General features: G+C 43.4%; 3 protein-coding genes across 4 annotated transcripts; all 3 read left to right on the forward strand.

Annotated features, from left to right (window-relative positions):
• Nucleotides 1–197: 197 nt before the first annotated feature.
• LOC138203851 (E3 ubiquitin-protein ligase TRIM39-like) lies at nucleotides 198–4,581 on the forward strand. 2 transcript variants are annotated; one of them, XM_069158855.1, is made up of 7 exons: nucleotides 198–274; nucleotides 588–1,177; nucleotides 1,301–1,396; nucleotides 1,469–1,702; nucleotides 2,634–2,781; nucleotides 2,865–2,891; nucleotides 2,981–4,581. In XM_069158855.1, exons 2-7 carry the CDS (start codon nucleotides 599–601, stop codon nucleotides 3,547–3,549), a joined length of 1,653 nt encoding a protein of 550 aa, XP_069014956.1. In that variant the 5' UTR covers nucleotides 198–274; nucleotides 588–598; the 3' UTR covers nucleotides 3,550–4,581. The 2 variants fall into 2 exon arrangements, with proteins under 2 accessions (XP_069014956.1, XP_069014957.1); XM_069158856.1 differs by having other exon boundaries at nucleotides 2,643–2,781.
• A 566-nt stretch (nucleotides 4,582–5,147) lies between these two features.
• Nucleotides 5,148–7,909, forward strand: LOC138203856 (uncharacterized). The gene is made up of 6 exons (XM_069158860.1): nucleotides 5,148–5,204; nucleotides 5,342–5,444; nucleotides 5,528–5,569; nucleotides 5,643–5,702; nucleotides 5,945–6,388; nucleotides 6,468–7,909. The coding sequence occupies exons 2-6, from the start codon at nucleotides 5,438–5,440 to the stop codon at nucleotides 6,650–6,652; spliced, it is 738 nt and encodes a 245-aa protein (XP_069014961.1). The 5' UTR covers nucleotides 5,148–5,204; nucleotides 5,342–5,437; the 3' UTR covers nucleotides 6,653–7,909.
• Nucleotides 7,910–10,470: 2,561 nt separating this feature from the next.
• LOC138203853 (E3 ubiquitin-protein ligase TRIM39-like) lies at nucleotides 10,471–16,203 on the forward strand. The gene is made up of 7 exons (XM_069158858.1): nucleotides 10,471–11,543; nucleotides 12,545–13,209; nucleotides 13,343–13,438; nucleotides 14,216–14,449; nucleotides 14,617–14,761; nucleotides 14,895–14,921; nucleotides 15,014–16,203. The coding sequence occupies exons 1-7, from the start codon at nucleotides 11,345–11,347 to the stop codon at nucleotides 15,571–15,573; spliced, it is 1,926 nt and encodes a 641-aa protein (XP_069014959.1). The 5' UTR covers nucleotides 10,471–11,344; the 3' UTR covers nucleotides 15,574–16,203.
• The last annotated feature ends 930 nt before the right edge of the window (nucleotides 16,204–17,133 follow it).

A 17,133-nucleotide genomic window follows, 5' to 3' on the forward strand; every position in this document is an offset into this window, starting at 1 on the left:
TGAAAGCTGTGTTCTGCTAGAGAAGTGTTTACAACAATAAATGTTCTCAAACATGCTCAAAATTGCCACCACCTCTTTCTGCGTGATCAAAAACTATTTTAAGTTTCATTTCAGTAAAATTACACAACTTGACCACACCCACCGAAGTGACTGGAGCCGCCCCAACGTCTCAGGGTTCCTTTATAAAACAATTTCAGTGTGGATTGTTGTCAGTGACTGAATTGCGGCGTATGATCTTGCATTTGAGAGTCAGTTTCAACCTCTCCTTCGTCAGGTGAGTCTTTCTTCTGGGTAATTTTGCCTTTTCTGTCCTGTTTTGGCTCTTAAAATACAGAGCTGTAAGAACATTACTCATCCTTATTCTATAATTGCAGAATAAGGATGTGAAAGCGGATTCACATGAACATGACTCACTGGGCGGGTCCGGACTGGCATTGTTGACAGCCTTGAAATAGAAATTTTGAAATACCCATCAAACTTTTCTCCCAGTTTTCGTTTCTAAATTCAGTATATGACAAAAAAATGTTTAGATTTCATCTGATGTAAAAAGGCTAAAAGAAGCTTATCGATCACATTTTCTCCCACAGCGATTCCCATAATGTCAACGTTCAGTGACCTTGCTTCATTGCCCGAGGGTCAATTCACGTGTCCGATTTGTCTGAACGTCTTCAGCGACCCGGTCACCACACCGTGTGGTCACAACTTCTGCAACTCCTGCCTCAGCCGGCACTGGGAGCACAGCGAGCTGTGCTGCTGCCCGACATGTAACAAAAGGTTCTACGCGAGGCCCGAGTTCTCCACGAACACGGTCATGGCCGAGATTTCAGCCCAGATCAAGAGGAGAAAAGTGGAGACGCTTGAAACGGCCGAAGCGCCGTGGCGAGTGAAGTGCGACGTGTGCGTGGCCTCGAAGATGAAGGCCTCGAGGTCGTGCCTGGTGTGTCTGACGTCGTACTGCGAGGCCCACCTGGAGTCTCACCGCAGGGTTCCTTCCCTGATGAGGCACAAGCTGATCGAGCCGCTGGAGAATCTGGAGGAGAGGATTTGTGAGAAGCACGAGAGGCTGCTGGAGTTTTTCTGCAGGGACGAGCAGGCGTGCGTCTGTCTGCTGTGCTGCGAGACGGACCACAAAGACCACGACACGGTGCCTGTCGAAAAGGAAGGGGCTCGGCAGAAAGTAAGACGCTCGCTTTTTGAAATTCTGGTTCATTTTGTTCCACTAAAATTATATTTAAAAGACAGCCGTGACCTTTAAATGAAGAACTAATCACATTTACTGTCTTGTAATTCCGCATTGTAGAAAAATATTGAGTCTAAAAAAGCACAGATCAAAGTGATGATCGAAGGAAGAATGGAAAAGATAAAGGCATTCACGGATTCCTCCGAAATGAGGAAAGTGAGTATTTCTATACATGCAAAATTTAACATGAATGTAAATCTTTTCTAATATCATCATTTTCTATGACAGGAGAAAGTAAACAGAGAGATTGAATTCAGTGATGAGCTCTTCCGTACTCTGATGAATAAGCTAGAAGAGATGCACACGAAACTGATATCCAACATCAACAAAAAGCTCCTAAAGTCACAAGACAAAGACGAAGCGATGATTGGAGAGCTGCGTGAGGAAATCGCAGAGCTGCAGAGAAAAGACTCGCAGCTGGAGGAGCTCGCACAAAGTGAAGACCACCTTCAGCTTCTGCAGGTTAGTCGACAATATAAAACTGGCCGAAGTTTGTGGGTCTGAAAAATGAAGCCGATTGGGAAGTGGCTTAAAAGTGTTATACCGCTGAGGGCCACTGGGGGGCTGGTTCCAAAACAAATCCGGCACCAATATAGACTGCATATAAAAGTAGACTTAGCTTCCGGCTCTGAAAAATGAGGCCGATGCAGAAGTGCCTTACGCTGCGATACCACCGGGTGCCGCTAGAGGTTTGGTTCCAAAAAGCTCCATAGGCTCCCATTCAACAAGTCTCAAAAGATTCTCAGTGAATCAAATTTCTCCACGAGTTGTCTTAGTGTGGTTAGTTAGAGTCGCTCTCTTATTTGTTTTCTGGCCGTCCATCTGAAAATAATCCGTCATTAATTATAAAATAAGCTTCAAAAAGCCGTGTTTTTGGGGGCGTGTCTGTTTGATTGGCAGGCCTGTGGCGCAGGCCTGTGGCGCAGTCGGGTGACGGCCATCGGTGGGCGTGACGTAGTATCACCGGGTTTCCAATCAGATGGAGTCAGATCCCCCGCTGGCTCCCCAGGTTGCCAGTATAGATTGGCATATATACATACATCTTTGGTTTTTCAGTCAAATCCGCCCCTCGCTCCTCCTCAGCTTGTCCAAATATGCTCATGACTGCCTCCAAGAAAATCAAAATGGCGACGGCCAAAATGCCAGACTTGTAGCTTCAAAACAGCAGTTCACAAACCAATGGATAATGTCATGTCATAACACCTACATGAGCCACAAACATTCACTGCTAGATGATGCAAGTTTACGACATGTTCACAAGAGGTGCCACAAATTTCTTTCGTCTTTATCTTGTTTTCCGCCGCTGTTGCATTTTTTTTTCCAAAAAAAACACCCATTTCTACCGAGTTAAAAAAAACAAAAAAAACCCAACGTGGGCATTTCATCGTTTAAGTCTCTGCAGGCTTTGAGCAGCATCTCAGACACAAAGGACTGGTCCCGGATCCAGGTTTACTCAGAGCTGTGTGTGCAGACGGTGAGGAGAGCCATGGGTCATCTTGTGCACAGTTTTCAGGCGGAGCTGAAAGCTCTGATAGACACCGGTGAGTATCTGCTGCATTTGTCTTATTCGCGAAGACGTCATGAGTTCGCCATAACTGTGCCGTCGTCTTTCCACGTCTTACAGAACTGAGCAGAATGAGACGATACAAAGGTGAGATCATAAATATATTAAATGTACTTTTCAGTGATTATGACCAAAGATGACAGCTTCAGCTCAACCTATTTTTTTTTTTTCCCCAGAATCGGTGACCTTCGACCCGTCCAATGCTGGCAGTCGCCTCGCGGTGACTGAATCTGGGACTCGTCTCAAGTACTACAAAATCGCACGCTCCCCTTTCTTAGAGGACTCAAACAGATTCACGTATCCCATGGTTTTAGGGACGAAGGGCTTCACCTCTGGCCGGCACTATTGGGAAGTCCAAGTGGGCCGGAGAAACGACTGGGATGTCGGCGTTGCCAAGGAAACAGTAAAAAGAAAAGAAAAGGTCCCTGTGGTAAAAGAAAATGGATTCTTTGCCATCGGAAAAGAGGGATTTGATTACAAAGTCCATCGCAAACCCGACACGGTCCTCCACCTGTGTCCCAGGCCAAGATATGTAGGCGTTTATCTGGACTACGAGGCCGGCAGAGTCTCGTTCTACGATGTGAACGAGAAGCGGCATATTTACTCGTTCAAAGGCGAGTCTTTCACAGAGAAACTCTTCCCGTACTTTTATTTGCACAGTGGGGCAAAGAAATCTGAGCCGTTGCTGATCAGAAATGTATCAAATTCCCTCCCTTTCTCATGGACCTCCTCTCTAACCAGCTGAATAAAAGAAGAGTGTTGTAAAGTCAAAACCTACAACTCCAATTAGGTCCTCTGAGATGAAAAGCCTTCGAAATTCGCTGCAATTAAAACAGATGCGTTGTTGAGTAATTTGAACTTCAGTTAAGCTTGAGATCTAAAAAGGGCAATTTTGAGCCAGTGTTGCAACACCGTTCTTGGACGCCACACCTTCAGTTTACAGATGACACCCTGTAAAATATGCAATATACACTACATGATAGCTTCAGTTTTTATGCTCCACATATCTGGAACAAAGTCCCAGAAACCTGCAGCTCTGCTGCAACTCTCAGATCCTTTAAATCAAGACTCAAGACTTTTCTGTTTGCTTCCTTTCACTGAATCAGATTTGAGGATGTCTTAAACTGCACTGTAACGTTTATCCTATTTTTTTTTTTTTTTTAGCTTGCTTAATGTTTTAATCACAGTTTTTAATATTCCAATCACTGTTTTTAATGTTTTAATCACTGCTCTTGGTTTTATGTGAAACATTTTGAATCGCCTTGTTGTTGAAATGTGCTATACAAATAAACTTGGTTAGTTTGCCTAAAAGACTTGTGGGTAAATATGCCTTTTTCAGGCAAAATTTCTGCATTTTCATCAGCTTGTGCATGTTGAACTCACAATAATAAAATACACAAACAATCAGGGATGGGCATTATCCATGAGCTGCTTTGACGACTAAATTCTCTCACTCTGGGATTTTTTTTTTTAAGTCTTATCTTATATTTTTAAACATTGCAGTGCAGAAATTGAAAAACAGTGTCGCCGTTACATAATTTGTCCACCAGAGAGCGCTAAAGAGATGTATAACGGTAAAAGTCCTTTTATGTATGTTATATATTTTAGGAGATAAACACGAAATACATAATAAAAACTTTGCTTATTTTATATGTTTTTGTATAAATATAAGTTGATATGTCTTAATAAGATTTTTTTTAAGCTCCCAAAAATGTACATGTATCCGTCAAGCTCAATAAAAACAACAAGAAAAGGACAAATATTTGGTCCAACAACACTTCCCTCAAGACTCCCTGGACTCATTTATAAAAACATTTTTTTAAAAAGTTGCACAAAATTGTGAATTGCCAGAAAACTGTATTGGGCATTTCAAGCAAAACTACTATTTGAAATTAATTTAGAACTATTAGATTTTTTTTTTAAATTTTATTTATTTTTTTAATCGCTTAATAACAGAGAACTGACGATTTAAGCTTCTTTTTTTTTTTTTTTTTTTTTTTTTTTCCTGTATTCTTTTCTAAAATGATGAAGTAATCCCCAGTAGCACATCTACAGTAGTCAGATTGTGTGTTTGCTTTGTTAGCCTTTTCCGAGGGTCTCCAGTCATTGTGCTGAGCTAAGCTAACAGGCTGCCGGCTGTGGTCACTTAACGCAGTGGTTCTCAACTGGTGGGTCGCGACCCCCTGGAGTTCAGTGGGAAAATAATTCAAACTTTTATTTTGAAGTCTAAAGAATTTCTGATGCTGCGCATTTATTTTGAAGGACAAAGGAAAAGTATTTTCCCCGTGATGAAGGATGCATAGTTGCTTCCTTCCCTTCACTTCCCTTTTGAGGAATGTAACTGAACACACGAAAGAAGTGCACACGCTCAGAGGGAAGACAAAGAGAAAGCAGACGCCTGTAAGATGGGAGAATCTCAACAGCTGAAATTTAACTTTATATGACACTATAATATGTTTGTATTTGCATTATGTTTTTCTATAACTACTTCAATCCACGAATGCTTGAAGTTAAAAACAATGTGACCTTTGACGCAGTCTGCAGTGGTCGTCCCTCTTATCCGGAGTTGGAACTGCTCCCTCGGAGGTCGGAGCGAGATCCGTCTCAGAGGACCTGAATCACAGAAAGACGGGATGGATCGTACATGTCTTTTACTAACTTTAAATAATGACTTAAAAAAAAAAAAAAAAAAAATTGTAACACAGAGCGACTTCCTCTTACAGGGGCAAACTTCAGACCACGTAAATCTACGCGGCGTAATTCAAGTAAGTTGTTCTTAAATAAAAACCTGCTTTAAACAGAGTCCGAATCTTAATAACAAACCGTTTTGACTTTTAGATACTGCTGCTGTAATTAATGCAACATCACCAGAGGCTCTCAGCGCCTTGTTCCATGAAGGTGAATCTTTACACTTTATTGTGGTTAATTTGCATGAATTCCTTTTAAATGACATGCATTCAAAACTCGGCATAGATGATTTGAATTATCTGCCACATTGCTGCTGTTTTTTTCTTGAGACTTTTGACAATAAAAAAAAATATTTTCTTGCATTTCAAAGTTTTTTACTATTACTGATATTACTACTATGTCTTCATTTTTGTAAATTATTATTTATTTTTTTTATTAAAACTTTTTTTCAGTGATGACATTAAGTGATGAGAGCATGGACACCAGCACGGACGATGCAAATAACATCAACGACACCCAACCGATTCAGGAAGCGCCTGATGATGTAATACTCATCCCCGACACCCGACGAATTCAGGAAGCGCCTGATGATGTCATACTCATCCCCGACACCCGACGAATTCAGGAAGCGTCTGATGATGTAATACTCATCCCCGACACCCGACAAATTCAGGAAGCGCCTGATGATGTCATACTCATCCCCGACACCCGACGAATTCAGGAAGCGCCTGATGATGTCATACTCATCCCCGACACCCGACGAATTCAGGAAGCGTCTGATGATGTCATAATAATCCCAGAAGCACAACTGTCTCGGCCAATCCGTAGGGAGACGTCTGAGGTTCTGGTGACGCCTCACACACTGCAGGTATCAGACGGAGGAGTTCCAATCAGCGGTGAGTTTATGTTTGTTGTTTAGCCTCAAAGCAGAATATTCTGATTTGATTGACAATTCTCTCTCGGTTTTTATGGCAGAAGAACTCGGGTCATCCCCGGCAAGGCCAAGTTCTTCCCCAACCGGAGCGATAAGGAGGGGAAGAAGAAGAAGAAGAAGAAGAAGAACAGCTGAACTATCCGTCGACGAGGAAGTCCCGCAAGAAGTCTTGGCTATGGTGGCAGCAGCCTGGAGGATGTCTGTCAGATTGAGGGAGATCAAATAATCTGTTGTCTTTTACTTCATCTGAAGCAGGTCATTGTTAATAATGGAAGAAAACAACCATTAAGGTTCCGTCCATAATTCAAACTTTACAGTCAGAAATTGAAGACAAGAGGATTTAAGACGGAGTGATTCCTACACGCCCGCCCCCCCCCCCACCCCCACTGCGGAGGAGCCCTCTGATTTCCAGCGTCTCCATGATTTGAGGCCCTCCAATCGTCTTCAACACTCCGATTTCCGGCGTCTCGAAAGAGTTGGACGCGGCCCTCGAAAGCGTAGCCTCTACCGCCGCCGCCGTAAAACATGTTACCACCCTACGTATACCCCGCTGCAAACCAGAACCCGATTTCACCGAATGGATAAATGGGTCTGGGAACCCTCCGGAATTTGGCATTTATTGCCTTTCCTCACCAGAATAAAAGCCGAGTACGCTCCAAATGTGTGTGTTTGCATGACTGACGTAAACAGATCATTCCTATCTGTTGCCCTTTTTTGGAGCTTCAGCTGAACGCCTGTGAGGAAACTTCACCTCCGTTTTATCATGTATGCATGGACAGGCATATATGGCTTAATGAGCATCCAGGAAACAACAAAGTCCAAAAGGGCCGCCCCCTCTTTTTCTTTTTCCCAGCAGTGCTAGTGATAGGCGTGTCTGTATACCCATCGAAGCAGGAACCGACAGATCAACTCTCTTAAATCGTCAGCAAAGACAAAATCGTAGTTACAAGAAACACAAGAAAGGTAGGTTGAGTTCTATATTTGAATTGAATGTTCAGATATTTATAGGGGAAGTTTCTGTTATTAAACTGACGTGTGTTGACATTCACGAGAACTTGTTTACATTGTTTATGGTTCACGAAAGTTCTGAATGAATCCGTTTCATTTTCAGCAGCTGCTGATATTTAGACTGTGAAGTGTCGAAAACGTAATTCGACATGCGGAAATTTATCATGACTGTAAACCCTGTAGGATATTTTTGACAAATGATGGAAGTCCACCAGTCATCTTGGATTCATCTTCATCTGGATTGTGATTGGCTGGCGGATGTACAATGTTTTGAGGCTGACGTAGTTTCTTCTCAACTCTTCTGAATGAATGGCGTACTTACACGAATAGAAGGCTTGATTCATTACAGATGTATTTGTGTATGAATCACTATTACCCGCATATTTATGACCTCTACAGGGCCTCTTGAGTAATTTCTGAGCCGGGATGAATTGAATTGCTTTGTGGTTTTCCAATTACTGAAGAGTTTGGTTGATGTGTGCTAACTTATACTTATAACATTTTTACGATTATTGGTATTGAATTTTTTTTTTTTTTTTTTTGTATTCACCCGCCGATCAAATGAATTCACGTCAAAATGCGCTGCTTCGGCTCTGATGCGTCGTCTCTCTCCGTCTGCGAGTGTTGCGCAATGTCCCGCCCACGGCTTTATCTGATTGGTTACGAGTATTGGCCAATCGACGCTGAGAACCTCTCTCCGCCACGGAGGAAGCTCGCTTTCGCTTCAGTGGCAGAGAAAGCTTTCAGCAGCTGATCGGAGCTGCGTTTCAAAGGGAAAACAGAAGTTCAAAAACACACCACGCTCACGTTGCAGAAACGACACGTCATATTTAATTGCTCTTTTTCACAGTTTGACGACAACACGTTGTGTTTCGTTGAAGTTCGTCTCACACCGGTAGCGACTCGTCAGTGTTTCACCGACCACCGCCGGTAAAAACACACCAGATCTTCAGTTATTTACCGAGTCCCGGTGCTGCCGCTTCGTTTCAGCGCCAGTGTGAGAGTCGCTCATGCATTTTTATGTCACTGAAAATCGCGCTAATTTCTGTGCTGCTGCTCGTGTGTATAATGCAGGGAGGTGTGTGTGTGTGTGTGTGTGTGTCTCTCTCTCTCTCACACACACACACACATTACGCAATAAAAAACCCAAAGTTAAACTATCAATGGAGAAACCGCAAGCACATTTTAAAATGATGCATCAAACATCCTGCTGGTGCTTCAGTATTTTTTTTTTTTTTATTCACAATAAATAGCCCACATTGCAATATATACCTTCATAATAAGATTACATAGTGGCAGCATTTCTATTTTTAAAGTCATTTCAAATAAGTTTTGTTATTCCGAATTTTGACATAAAGATTTGTACTTTTGCTGCAAACACGTGGGTTCATCGGGTGTCTTTAATGACCAATAATCGGTATCGAACCTGAAAAAGCCATGCAGGTCGACCCCGAGCTAACACCAACGCTTGTGTTTCTTCGACAGAGTTGCATGCGTGTATACACACATGTCGGAGCCTCCTCAGTGCTGCATCTGCCTGGATGAGTTCAGCAGCCCGGCCTCCCTCCCCTGCGGACACGACTTCTGCCTGGGGTGTATAGGGGAGTACTGGAGGATTCACGGGGCCTGTCAGTGCCCCCTGTGCAAGGCCGTCTTCCCCACCAGGCCGCAGCTCCAAACCGACCGGACGCTACGGACCGGCGACGCGCCCGCGCCTTTAAAAGCCGGAGAGGTTCCCTGCGATTTCTGCCCCGCAGAGCGCCCGGCGGTCAAGTCGTGCCTGGCGTGCCTGGCGTCGTACTGCGCCGCTCACCTGGAGACTCACTACCAGAGGGAGGATCTCGGGCGCCACCTGCTGATCAGCGTGGTGAAGAACCTGGAGGGCTCGGTGTGCAAACTGCACGGGAGGCGGCTGGAGAAGTTCTGCAGGAGTGACCGGACGTGCATTTGCGCCATGTGTGCCCAGACGGAGCACAGGGGCCACCACTTGGTCTCCGTCAGCAGGGAGGCGGCGAAGATGAAGGTGGAGTATAATAAAAGCGCAATGCAGTCGCGTAAACACTTGTGAAACGGGAATACTGATTTTGACAGACAAAAGATTTTAGTGCGACTACGCAACTTTCAAAATAACAGTTGAATTCACAAGCAAATAATAATAATAATAATAATAAAAAAAAACACATTCAAGTTATTAAACAGGGATTTTAAGCATAGCCTGGAATGACCGCTATCTTATAATGGCTGGTGTTGACAAACTTTAAGTTTTATTCTGCAGAGAGTTTGCAGTCTTCGGTGCTTGAGCTAAATACAAAACTGTTGTTAAATAAAATTGCCATTTAGGATAAGTCCATAACTGTCTCTATTTGCAAATGATGTTTGACAAAAAGTTACTTTTGTTTGTCATAGGGACGGGACATGATTTTCAAATATTGAAATATTCGAATAGCCGTTATGATATGAAGAAAATCGATTAGTACGTGCGACTGTCGTTCTTCCTTATTTCCGCTGTTTTTACCGGCGCCCGGTTCTAAAACCGCAGACTTGACACGAAGGTTTTAAAAATGTTCCGATTATACGAAGTACCACCGTTAATCAAACAATGATCCCGATTGCAAAACAAACCAAACGACATGGAAAGTTAATGAGCGCGAAACCTTCATGCAACACTCGGAGAACAACCGTCTAACCACCGGTTTCTTTTTACGTCACTTCCAACGTGTCTGTAGTTCGTCACGAGCCGACTCGGCAGTACTGACGTTGATGTCTTCAACCACACAGGTTAGCCTGAAACGGAGAAAGACGAAACTCCAGCAAGAGATTCAAGAGAGACGGAGTGAAGCGGAGAAAATCAAACTGTCCGCGGAGCTCGGCGGAGAGAATCCAAAAGAGACGCAGAGTAAAGAGCTCGTCGAACAGCTGGAAGAAGAAATCGATGAGCTGCAGAGGAGAAGCGCCGAGCTGGAGCAGCACTCCCAAGCCGAAGACAACATCCATTTCTTACGGGTATTATATCAGGCAGATCGCCGATCAAATCGTTGAACTCATTATTTCCCTTTCAAAAGAGCTTTTGGGACATTAAACACGGCACAACAACCACTGACCTCGACTCTCTTGTCTCTGCAGAGATTTCTACACGCGTCTTAACAACTGAAAAACTGACGAGTCGACAGGAGCGCTGGAACGATGCTTTTTTTTTTTCTTTTTGCCATGTTCTTCTCTAAAATGATGAAGAAATTTCCCCTCGGGGATTAATAAAGTAACTACCTAACCTAACCTAACCTAAATTCACATCTACAGTAGTTAGATTGTGTCTTGTGGCTGTAAAGGAGGAGTTTGACACTGTGAAAATCACATATTCACACTCTGGTGGATAGTTAAATAAGAAGAACCATTTCACTCCCACATTTTTCGTCATGAAGATAATGGCCAAAACTAACAGCGTTACGTCGGCAGTTGGCTCTCCTGTGAGCATTTGTAAACCGTTTTTAAGAGTTAAATAAGCATTTTTGGTATTTCACGTTTCAAAGTTCACTGCAGATTCTTGAAGCTTGTTTGGGAACCATGCGAGCCTGTAGTTCACAGTCTGTCTGCCTTTAATTTCACATTCGATAGTATTCCCCGCTGAACTGTAACTACTTCAATTTCTTTTGTCGAAATTAATCTGAAACAAAAGACAATTTATGCTGATTTAAAGAAAAAGCGAATGAAGATCCAGTAAATGAAAAAAATGAAGTGAACTTGGCTGCATGAATGTAACTTATACCTGAATGGATGATGTAATAAAGGGAAGTAATTAGTCATTAACAAAGACTGAAAAACTAATATATTGTGCTTTTGCCAGGAAAGAAAATATCATTAAATTCACGTTTTGACTTGCTTGTTGGGAGTTCTGCCTCTGGCTCGTTCACCAATGATGAAACTTGCAGTTTGGGTTTACTTTCAGTTTTGCAGGGAAATGGGCATTTGCATTGAGCAACGATTCTTTAGGAAACGAAACTCAACACTGATGGAAAGTTCCCAAAGGAATGAGACACGCCCAAGACGTGGCTGTGAATATAAGAGAGGAGAATCCATGCCCTGGGAGTCAGCAGCATCTCCACAGCTGAAAGGTAACGTATCAAAAGGTGTTCACCTCTGCTTCTTTTCTTCAACAAGACTTTATGGTTCCTTCCTTTTTTTTTCAAATGACTTCACAGTGTGAGATGCTTTTTAAACCGTGTGGATCTTGCGTGGTGTGTTTGTTCAATGCTTTTGTAACTTTCGGGTATGGTGATTTAGCACGCACGCACCAGGTTGATTTACTCAGCAGGTGTGGGATCACTAATACCTCGGAGCTACGACGGTGCGACGCGTGTGCTAGTATTCAACGGTCTGGAGAAACTTTATACTGTAGTTAATTGCACATTTGTGCATCTAAAATGATATATTGGGAATTGTTTCTCACTCGGAAGGAGTTCTGAAATCCAAAAATCTCAAGAACTGTTAAATTGAATTTAAATTTCTGGAATTAAATGACCTTTTCTGTAACTATGTTTTGTATGACCTGTAAATTATTGTAGTTAGTATTTTTTTACAGAGGGATTTGTTCGTAGATCATTAATGGCCTAATTTATACAATAACTTTATTTTTTATAAAATATTTGGGCTGTTGTCAATATTTACTGATTTTTTTTTAATGATGAAAAGAGAAATCTATGTCGACAAAATGACAGAAGGATTTTGAACCTGGCTCCATCCAAGGTTTTACATTCATGTTGTGGAAATGTATGCAAATTGACACTTAATGACATAAAGTCTCATTTGCATATGCAGACATGCAAATTCAAAAAATTATTATATTAATTTTGATAAATAACTGGGGAAGTTTCATGGCGATATCTTTTTTTTTTTTTTTTTACCGGTAGTGTTTGGCTTCAAAAAGATATTTCTAAAATGTCATCATTCTGACTTCCCTGACTCCATCACCCTTTTTCTCTTCTCTCTTAAATTTGCAAGCTGCCGCTTTATTTCCTCAAACATTTGAATAAAAAGCAACAAAAAAAAAACAGGCGCCGACACTTCACTGTCATATCTGTAATTGGTGAATCTTTCCGTTGCTGTCTTTGAGCAGACATGGCCTCCACTTCTGCACCCACTGCCGAGCGCCGCTCGCTGGAGGACAACCTGATCTGCTCCATCTGCGAGAAAGCCTTCGAGTATCCCGTCACCACGCTCTGCGACCACTCCTTCTGCGAGGAATTTCTCCACTGCACCGTCCGGTACAACGAAAGCGTGTGCCCGCTGTGCAAGACGCACGTGAGCAAAATCCCCGACGTGAACGTCGTCCTCCGAGAGATCGCTCAGCGGGTGAAGACGAGGGACGAGGACGAGAACGAGGACGAGGATGAGGACGAGAACGAGAACGAGGACGAGGATGAGAACGAGGACGAGAACGAGGACGAGGACGAGGATGAGAACGAGGACGAGTTCGGCGGCGCCGCCGGCGAGGTGGCGTGCGACGTCTGCGCGCCGCCGAAGCGGCGGGCGAAGAAGTCCTGCCTCTTGTGTCTCAACTCGTTCTGCGCGACCCACCTGGAGAACCATTACACGGCCAAAAGGCTGAAGGGCCACAAGTTGGTGGAGCCCGTGGAGGATCTGGACGCGAGGGCCTGTCTGGAGCACGGACGCCCCTTAGAGCTGTACAACAGGAGGCGGCAGATCTGCATCTGCGTTCACTGCATGGAGGATGGTCTGGCGGACGTCGTCTCCACTGAATGCGAATGGGACGCGAAGAAGGTAAGAGTGACGCGTGGAACGCCCTCGCGTGTTTTAATTCTCGACGGCAGTTCATATTGACGTCACATCATCCGACACAAACGATGCAAATGTGAAGAATTTGGCGTAATAATTTGCGTTTTGTCTGCGACAGGCTGAACTTGACGAGATCAAGGCCAAGTTTCAGCAGAAAATTCACGGGAGAAAAATAAAGCTGGATGAGATCGACGCAGATCTCAAGATCATCAAGGTAAGCTGACGCGAAGTCAGGACGGATCCGGGATTTGAAAAGTCAACCGGACCGGTCCGTCGAAGTTAAAAAAAAAAAAAAAAAAAAAAAAATATATATATATATATATATGCGTTTAATCGTTTTTTTGACAGAAGTAGCATCGAGCTGCACGGCATCTAGAATCTGGTCAGCTTTCAGAACAAAACACCCGTTTCTCTATTTGTCTATTATTATGACAAGGTCGTTAGTTCCTGGTCTTTCAAGTACTAACAAACACTGCATGTAAAACAGTTATGAAATTAATACGAGAATAAATGTATGTTTTACCACTTAAAACATGGCCAACTATGTAAACGTTATCTGTGGGTAGGTAAGAACAAGAATACACACAAAACTGAGAAAAACTAGACCTCGTTTAACCTCTAGAGGTGCAGAATCAAGGGAAAATAATCAAATCAGGAAGTCAACAAAATTGGGCAGACAAATTGCCGACAAAGAACAAAACGGCAACGCACACGGGTGTCCGACCCGTGGTGCTGTCAGGGGAATTGGAACTTTGAGGGCCAAACACCAAACCTGACCCAGAAATACAGTCAAGATTCGTTCCCACCAAATCACTGCAGTTCAATACGAAGCTAACGTTTCAGATTTATCACATTTAATTGTTGATTTCAAGTTCAGAAATCAACTCTCAGGGCCAGATGCAGGACAGTAAAGAATAAAAAGAAAAGGAAATGTCGAATAGACAATGAATGCACTGATTTTTTATTTTTTTTGGGGGGGGGGCATTTTAAGGACAAGCTGGAGGATGAGTTGGACAATATCGAGGCTGTGTTCACCGCCATGTTCGCCATCCTGAAGGAAGCGGAGGCGAGAATGCTTCAGCCGATAAAAGAAAGGAGGCAGGTCGTGGAAAAAGAAGCGGAGGACCTCAGCAACGAGCTGAGAGCAGAGATCGAAGAGCTCCAGATGAACATCTCCAAGATGGACGATACATCTGCGCTGGAGGATCACATCTTGTTCCTGCAGGTGAGAGGGAAGCTTTGAACGTCTCGGGAGCGGACAACTGTCGAGACGAAATGTTTGACGGCTGAAGGGAAAGTGTGCACGGCCAGGAGCTGCATGACAATAAAATGACTTTTTTCAACAACAAAAAAAAAAGGCCTCATTTCTGGATCATCTCTTCTTTTTCTCAGAGCTACCCGACTCCTCCAGACCCGAACAAAATGACAGACAAGGAGGTCAAGTTCAACACCTCGCTGTCCTTGGGCACCCTGAGGAAAACCATGGCAACAATGATGGAAAAAATTCAACAGGAACTGGAGACGCTAACCTCCATTGGTAAGACTTGACTTAACGACGGTAAACGCTGCTGTGACGACTACATTTCTCCACTGTGGGATTAATAAAGTCTAAATGCTGAAAGGGAAAATGTTGATTTTAATTGATCCAAAATTCTTCCCTCACTCCACAGAACTTGAGAGAGTCCCAGAGTTTACAGGTATGCGATATGTGTATTTTAATTCCTCCTGACAAGATCTTTAAAAGAAAAAAAAAGACTGTTTATATAATCCAATTAACTCCAATTAACAGTGGACGTGAAGCTGGATCCGACCACCGCCCACCGCCGCCTCATGTTTTCTGACGACGGGAAGGAGGTGATAGACGGAGGGAAGGACCAGGGAGTCGACGACACTCCCGGGAGGTTCGAGCTGTTCGGCGGCGTGGTGGCGCGCGACAGCTTGACCTCCGGGAGGTCGTACTGGGAGGTGGAGGTGCGCAACAAGAGCGGCTGGGATCTGGGCGTGGCGAGCGGCAAAGCCGACCGCAAGGGGAAACTCACGCTGAAGCCGGACAACGGTTTCTGGGTGACGGCGCATTACGAAGGCAACAAGTTCGCGGCCCTGACGGCGCCGCCGCGTCGCCTCTTCCCGCCTGAGAAACCCGAGAAGGTCGGCGTGTTCGTGGACTACGAGGAAGGCCTCGTCTCCTTCTACGACATAGCGGCTCAGTCCCACATCTTCTCGTTCACCGAGTGCTCGTTCCAAGACGAGCTGTACCCATACTTCAGTCCACACGTGAAGAAAGATTATGACAACACCAAACCTCTGATTATTTCTCCTTCGAAAGGAACCGGGAATCATAGGGGATGATTCCTGAAAGGAAAACGTCTGTTTTGTTACGGGATTTTAGTGGTCCAGATTTCAGTAGTGTTTGTGATTAGACCCTTTACAAGTCTTACATAATCACCTTGATTGTAATCATTTCTTCTTCAATTGTTTGAGGTTTGACTAATGTTCTTTTAAGTGTGTGCGATTCTGTGCTCGGCTATGTTTACAATAATACAACATATATGTATGCCATATCATATTACTTACATATAGGTCGTATTATCAACTATTAATCCTAAGGTGTAGACAAAAGGCTGTGTTTGTAAATGAGAGTGATACTGCTGGGCCAAACCAAAAGGTCACAGGAGGAGGTCTGTGACCTTTGGGGTCACATACTGTTGTTCTTTGAGTCATAAACAGGAACAGACAGCTGTCGCGAGCACTCCAGGGGGTGAAGGAAGACAACCACCACCTCCACCAATCAACAAAGGACACATCAACACACATGACTTTTTGGTTTCTGTACTATAAGAAGACTGGGTGAGGGAAAGTCAGGAGGTCAGACTTCGTGAACTGACACATGCTCTGCTGCGGTCAGGGAAACATAGTCTGGACCCAGAGCTCTGTAAACTGATTATTCTGCGGCTGTTAAATAAATATCTTGAAACCTGACATCTTCTCCTATTGCCTCATTAAAAGAACACGCAGGACTGGGGGCTGACACATATTGGCTTTGTACTAGCAGGAGCCCAAGTCCAACAAGTGACATCATTTCATTGCATTTATACTCCTTATTTCTTCCATAGTTTAATAAACATGTGAGCCTAGAATTTAGTGCAACACACCAGAAAAGAGGACTCGGCACTGGCTTTATAGGAAAGCCAGATTTACACAGACACAACGATGATAAAACAACAACCACTGTTATTTACTACTATGATTATTATTATTATTATTATTATTTACTTTATTTACTCACAAAGCAGCTGATGTAAACACAAACACGACTCCGGCTCTTCTAAGGAGCCAGATTTACAAAATATCTTCATGATGAGATCATCAAAATATGAAATATTTATAGACAAAGCAACAACGTGAGATCACCAAATAAACAGGTCATAAATAATAGATTGATGAGAACTACATCTCACTGTACAGTTGCTTCCTATGCATATTTTACTTATTTATTTTTCAACTGTTTGTTGTATTTTTTTATTTATTTTTTTGCCTTTAACCCTTAGACACATTGCTGTCTTTTTTGGGGGGCACTGCGGGTCATGTTATTTAGCCTCTTCCCAGCAGGTCCTCATTGACACCAGCAAGTTTCAAATGATAGAAGTATCTTCAGTCTAGTTTTAAAGCTCAGTGGCTACAGCTGCTGAAAGACGGCAATGTGGGCGGGTCTCTGAGGGTTACTGTGGTTTTTACACCCAATATAAAACACCTGGAGTTACAGTTGTGTAATTGATATCTCTACTGTGAATAAACTTGACTTACTTCATTATCAATCTCTTTGAGCTCTTCTTTGCTGCTGTTAGTCGCGAGCTTATTCTCCTAAGCTGCTTGACCGGCAAACAGTGAGCGAGTCACTTGTGTTGTTGT

The sequence above is a fragment of the Embiotoca jacksoni genome, unplaced genomic scaffold, assembly GCF_022577435.1.
Source record: "Embiotoca jacksoni isolate LCO1_2020_lvr unplaced genomic scaffold, fEmbJac1.0.p SCAF_24, whole genome shotgun sequence".
Lineage (NCBI taxonomy): Eukaryota > Metazoa > Chordata > Actinopteri > Embiotocidae > Embiotoca > Embiotoca jacksoni.

What these genes read in the sequence shown, in the direction of transcription:
- LOC138203851 (XM_069158855.1), top strand. Translation starts at nt 599, where the DNA reads ATGTCAACGTTCAGTGACCTTGCTTCATTGCCCGAGGGTCAATTCACG. An exon ending in AGGAAGGGGCTCGGCAGAAA is followed by an intron (nt 1,178 to 1,300) that starts GTAAGACGCTCG and finishes TCCGCATTGTAG; the next exon opens with AAAAATATTGAGTCTAAAAA. An exon ending in ACCACCTTCAGCTTCTGCAG is followed by an intron (nt 1,703 to 2,633) that starts GTTAGTCGACAA and finishes TCATCGTTTAAG; the next exon opens with TCTCTGCAGGCTTTGAGCAG.
- LOC138203856 (XM_069158860.1), top strand. An exon ending in ATCTACGCGGCGTAATTCAA is followed by an intron (nt 5,570 to 5,642) that starts GTAAGTTGTTCT and finishes TTTGACTTTTAG; the next exon opens with ATACTGCTGCTGTAATTAAT. An exon ending in CAGCGCCTTGTTCCATGAAG is followed by an intron (nt 5,703 to 5,944) that starts GTGAATCTTTAC and finishes ACTTTTTTTCAG; the next exon opens with TGATGACATTAAGTGATGAG.
- LOC138203853 (XM_069158858.1), top strand. Translation starts at nt 11,345, where the DNA reads ATGATGAAACTTGCAGTTTGGGTTTACTTTCAGTTTTGCAGGGAAATG. An exon ending in GCGAATGGGACGCGAAGAAG is followed by an intron (nt 13,210 to 13,342) that starts GTAAGAGTGACG and finishes TGTCTGCGACAG; the next exon opens with GCTGAACTTGACGAGATCAA. An exon ending in ATCACATCTTGTTCCTGCAG is followed by an intron (nt 14,450 to 14,616) that starts GTGAGAGGGAAG and finishes TCTTTTTCTCAG; the next exon opens with AGCTACCCGACTCCTCCAGA.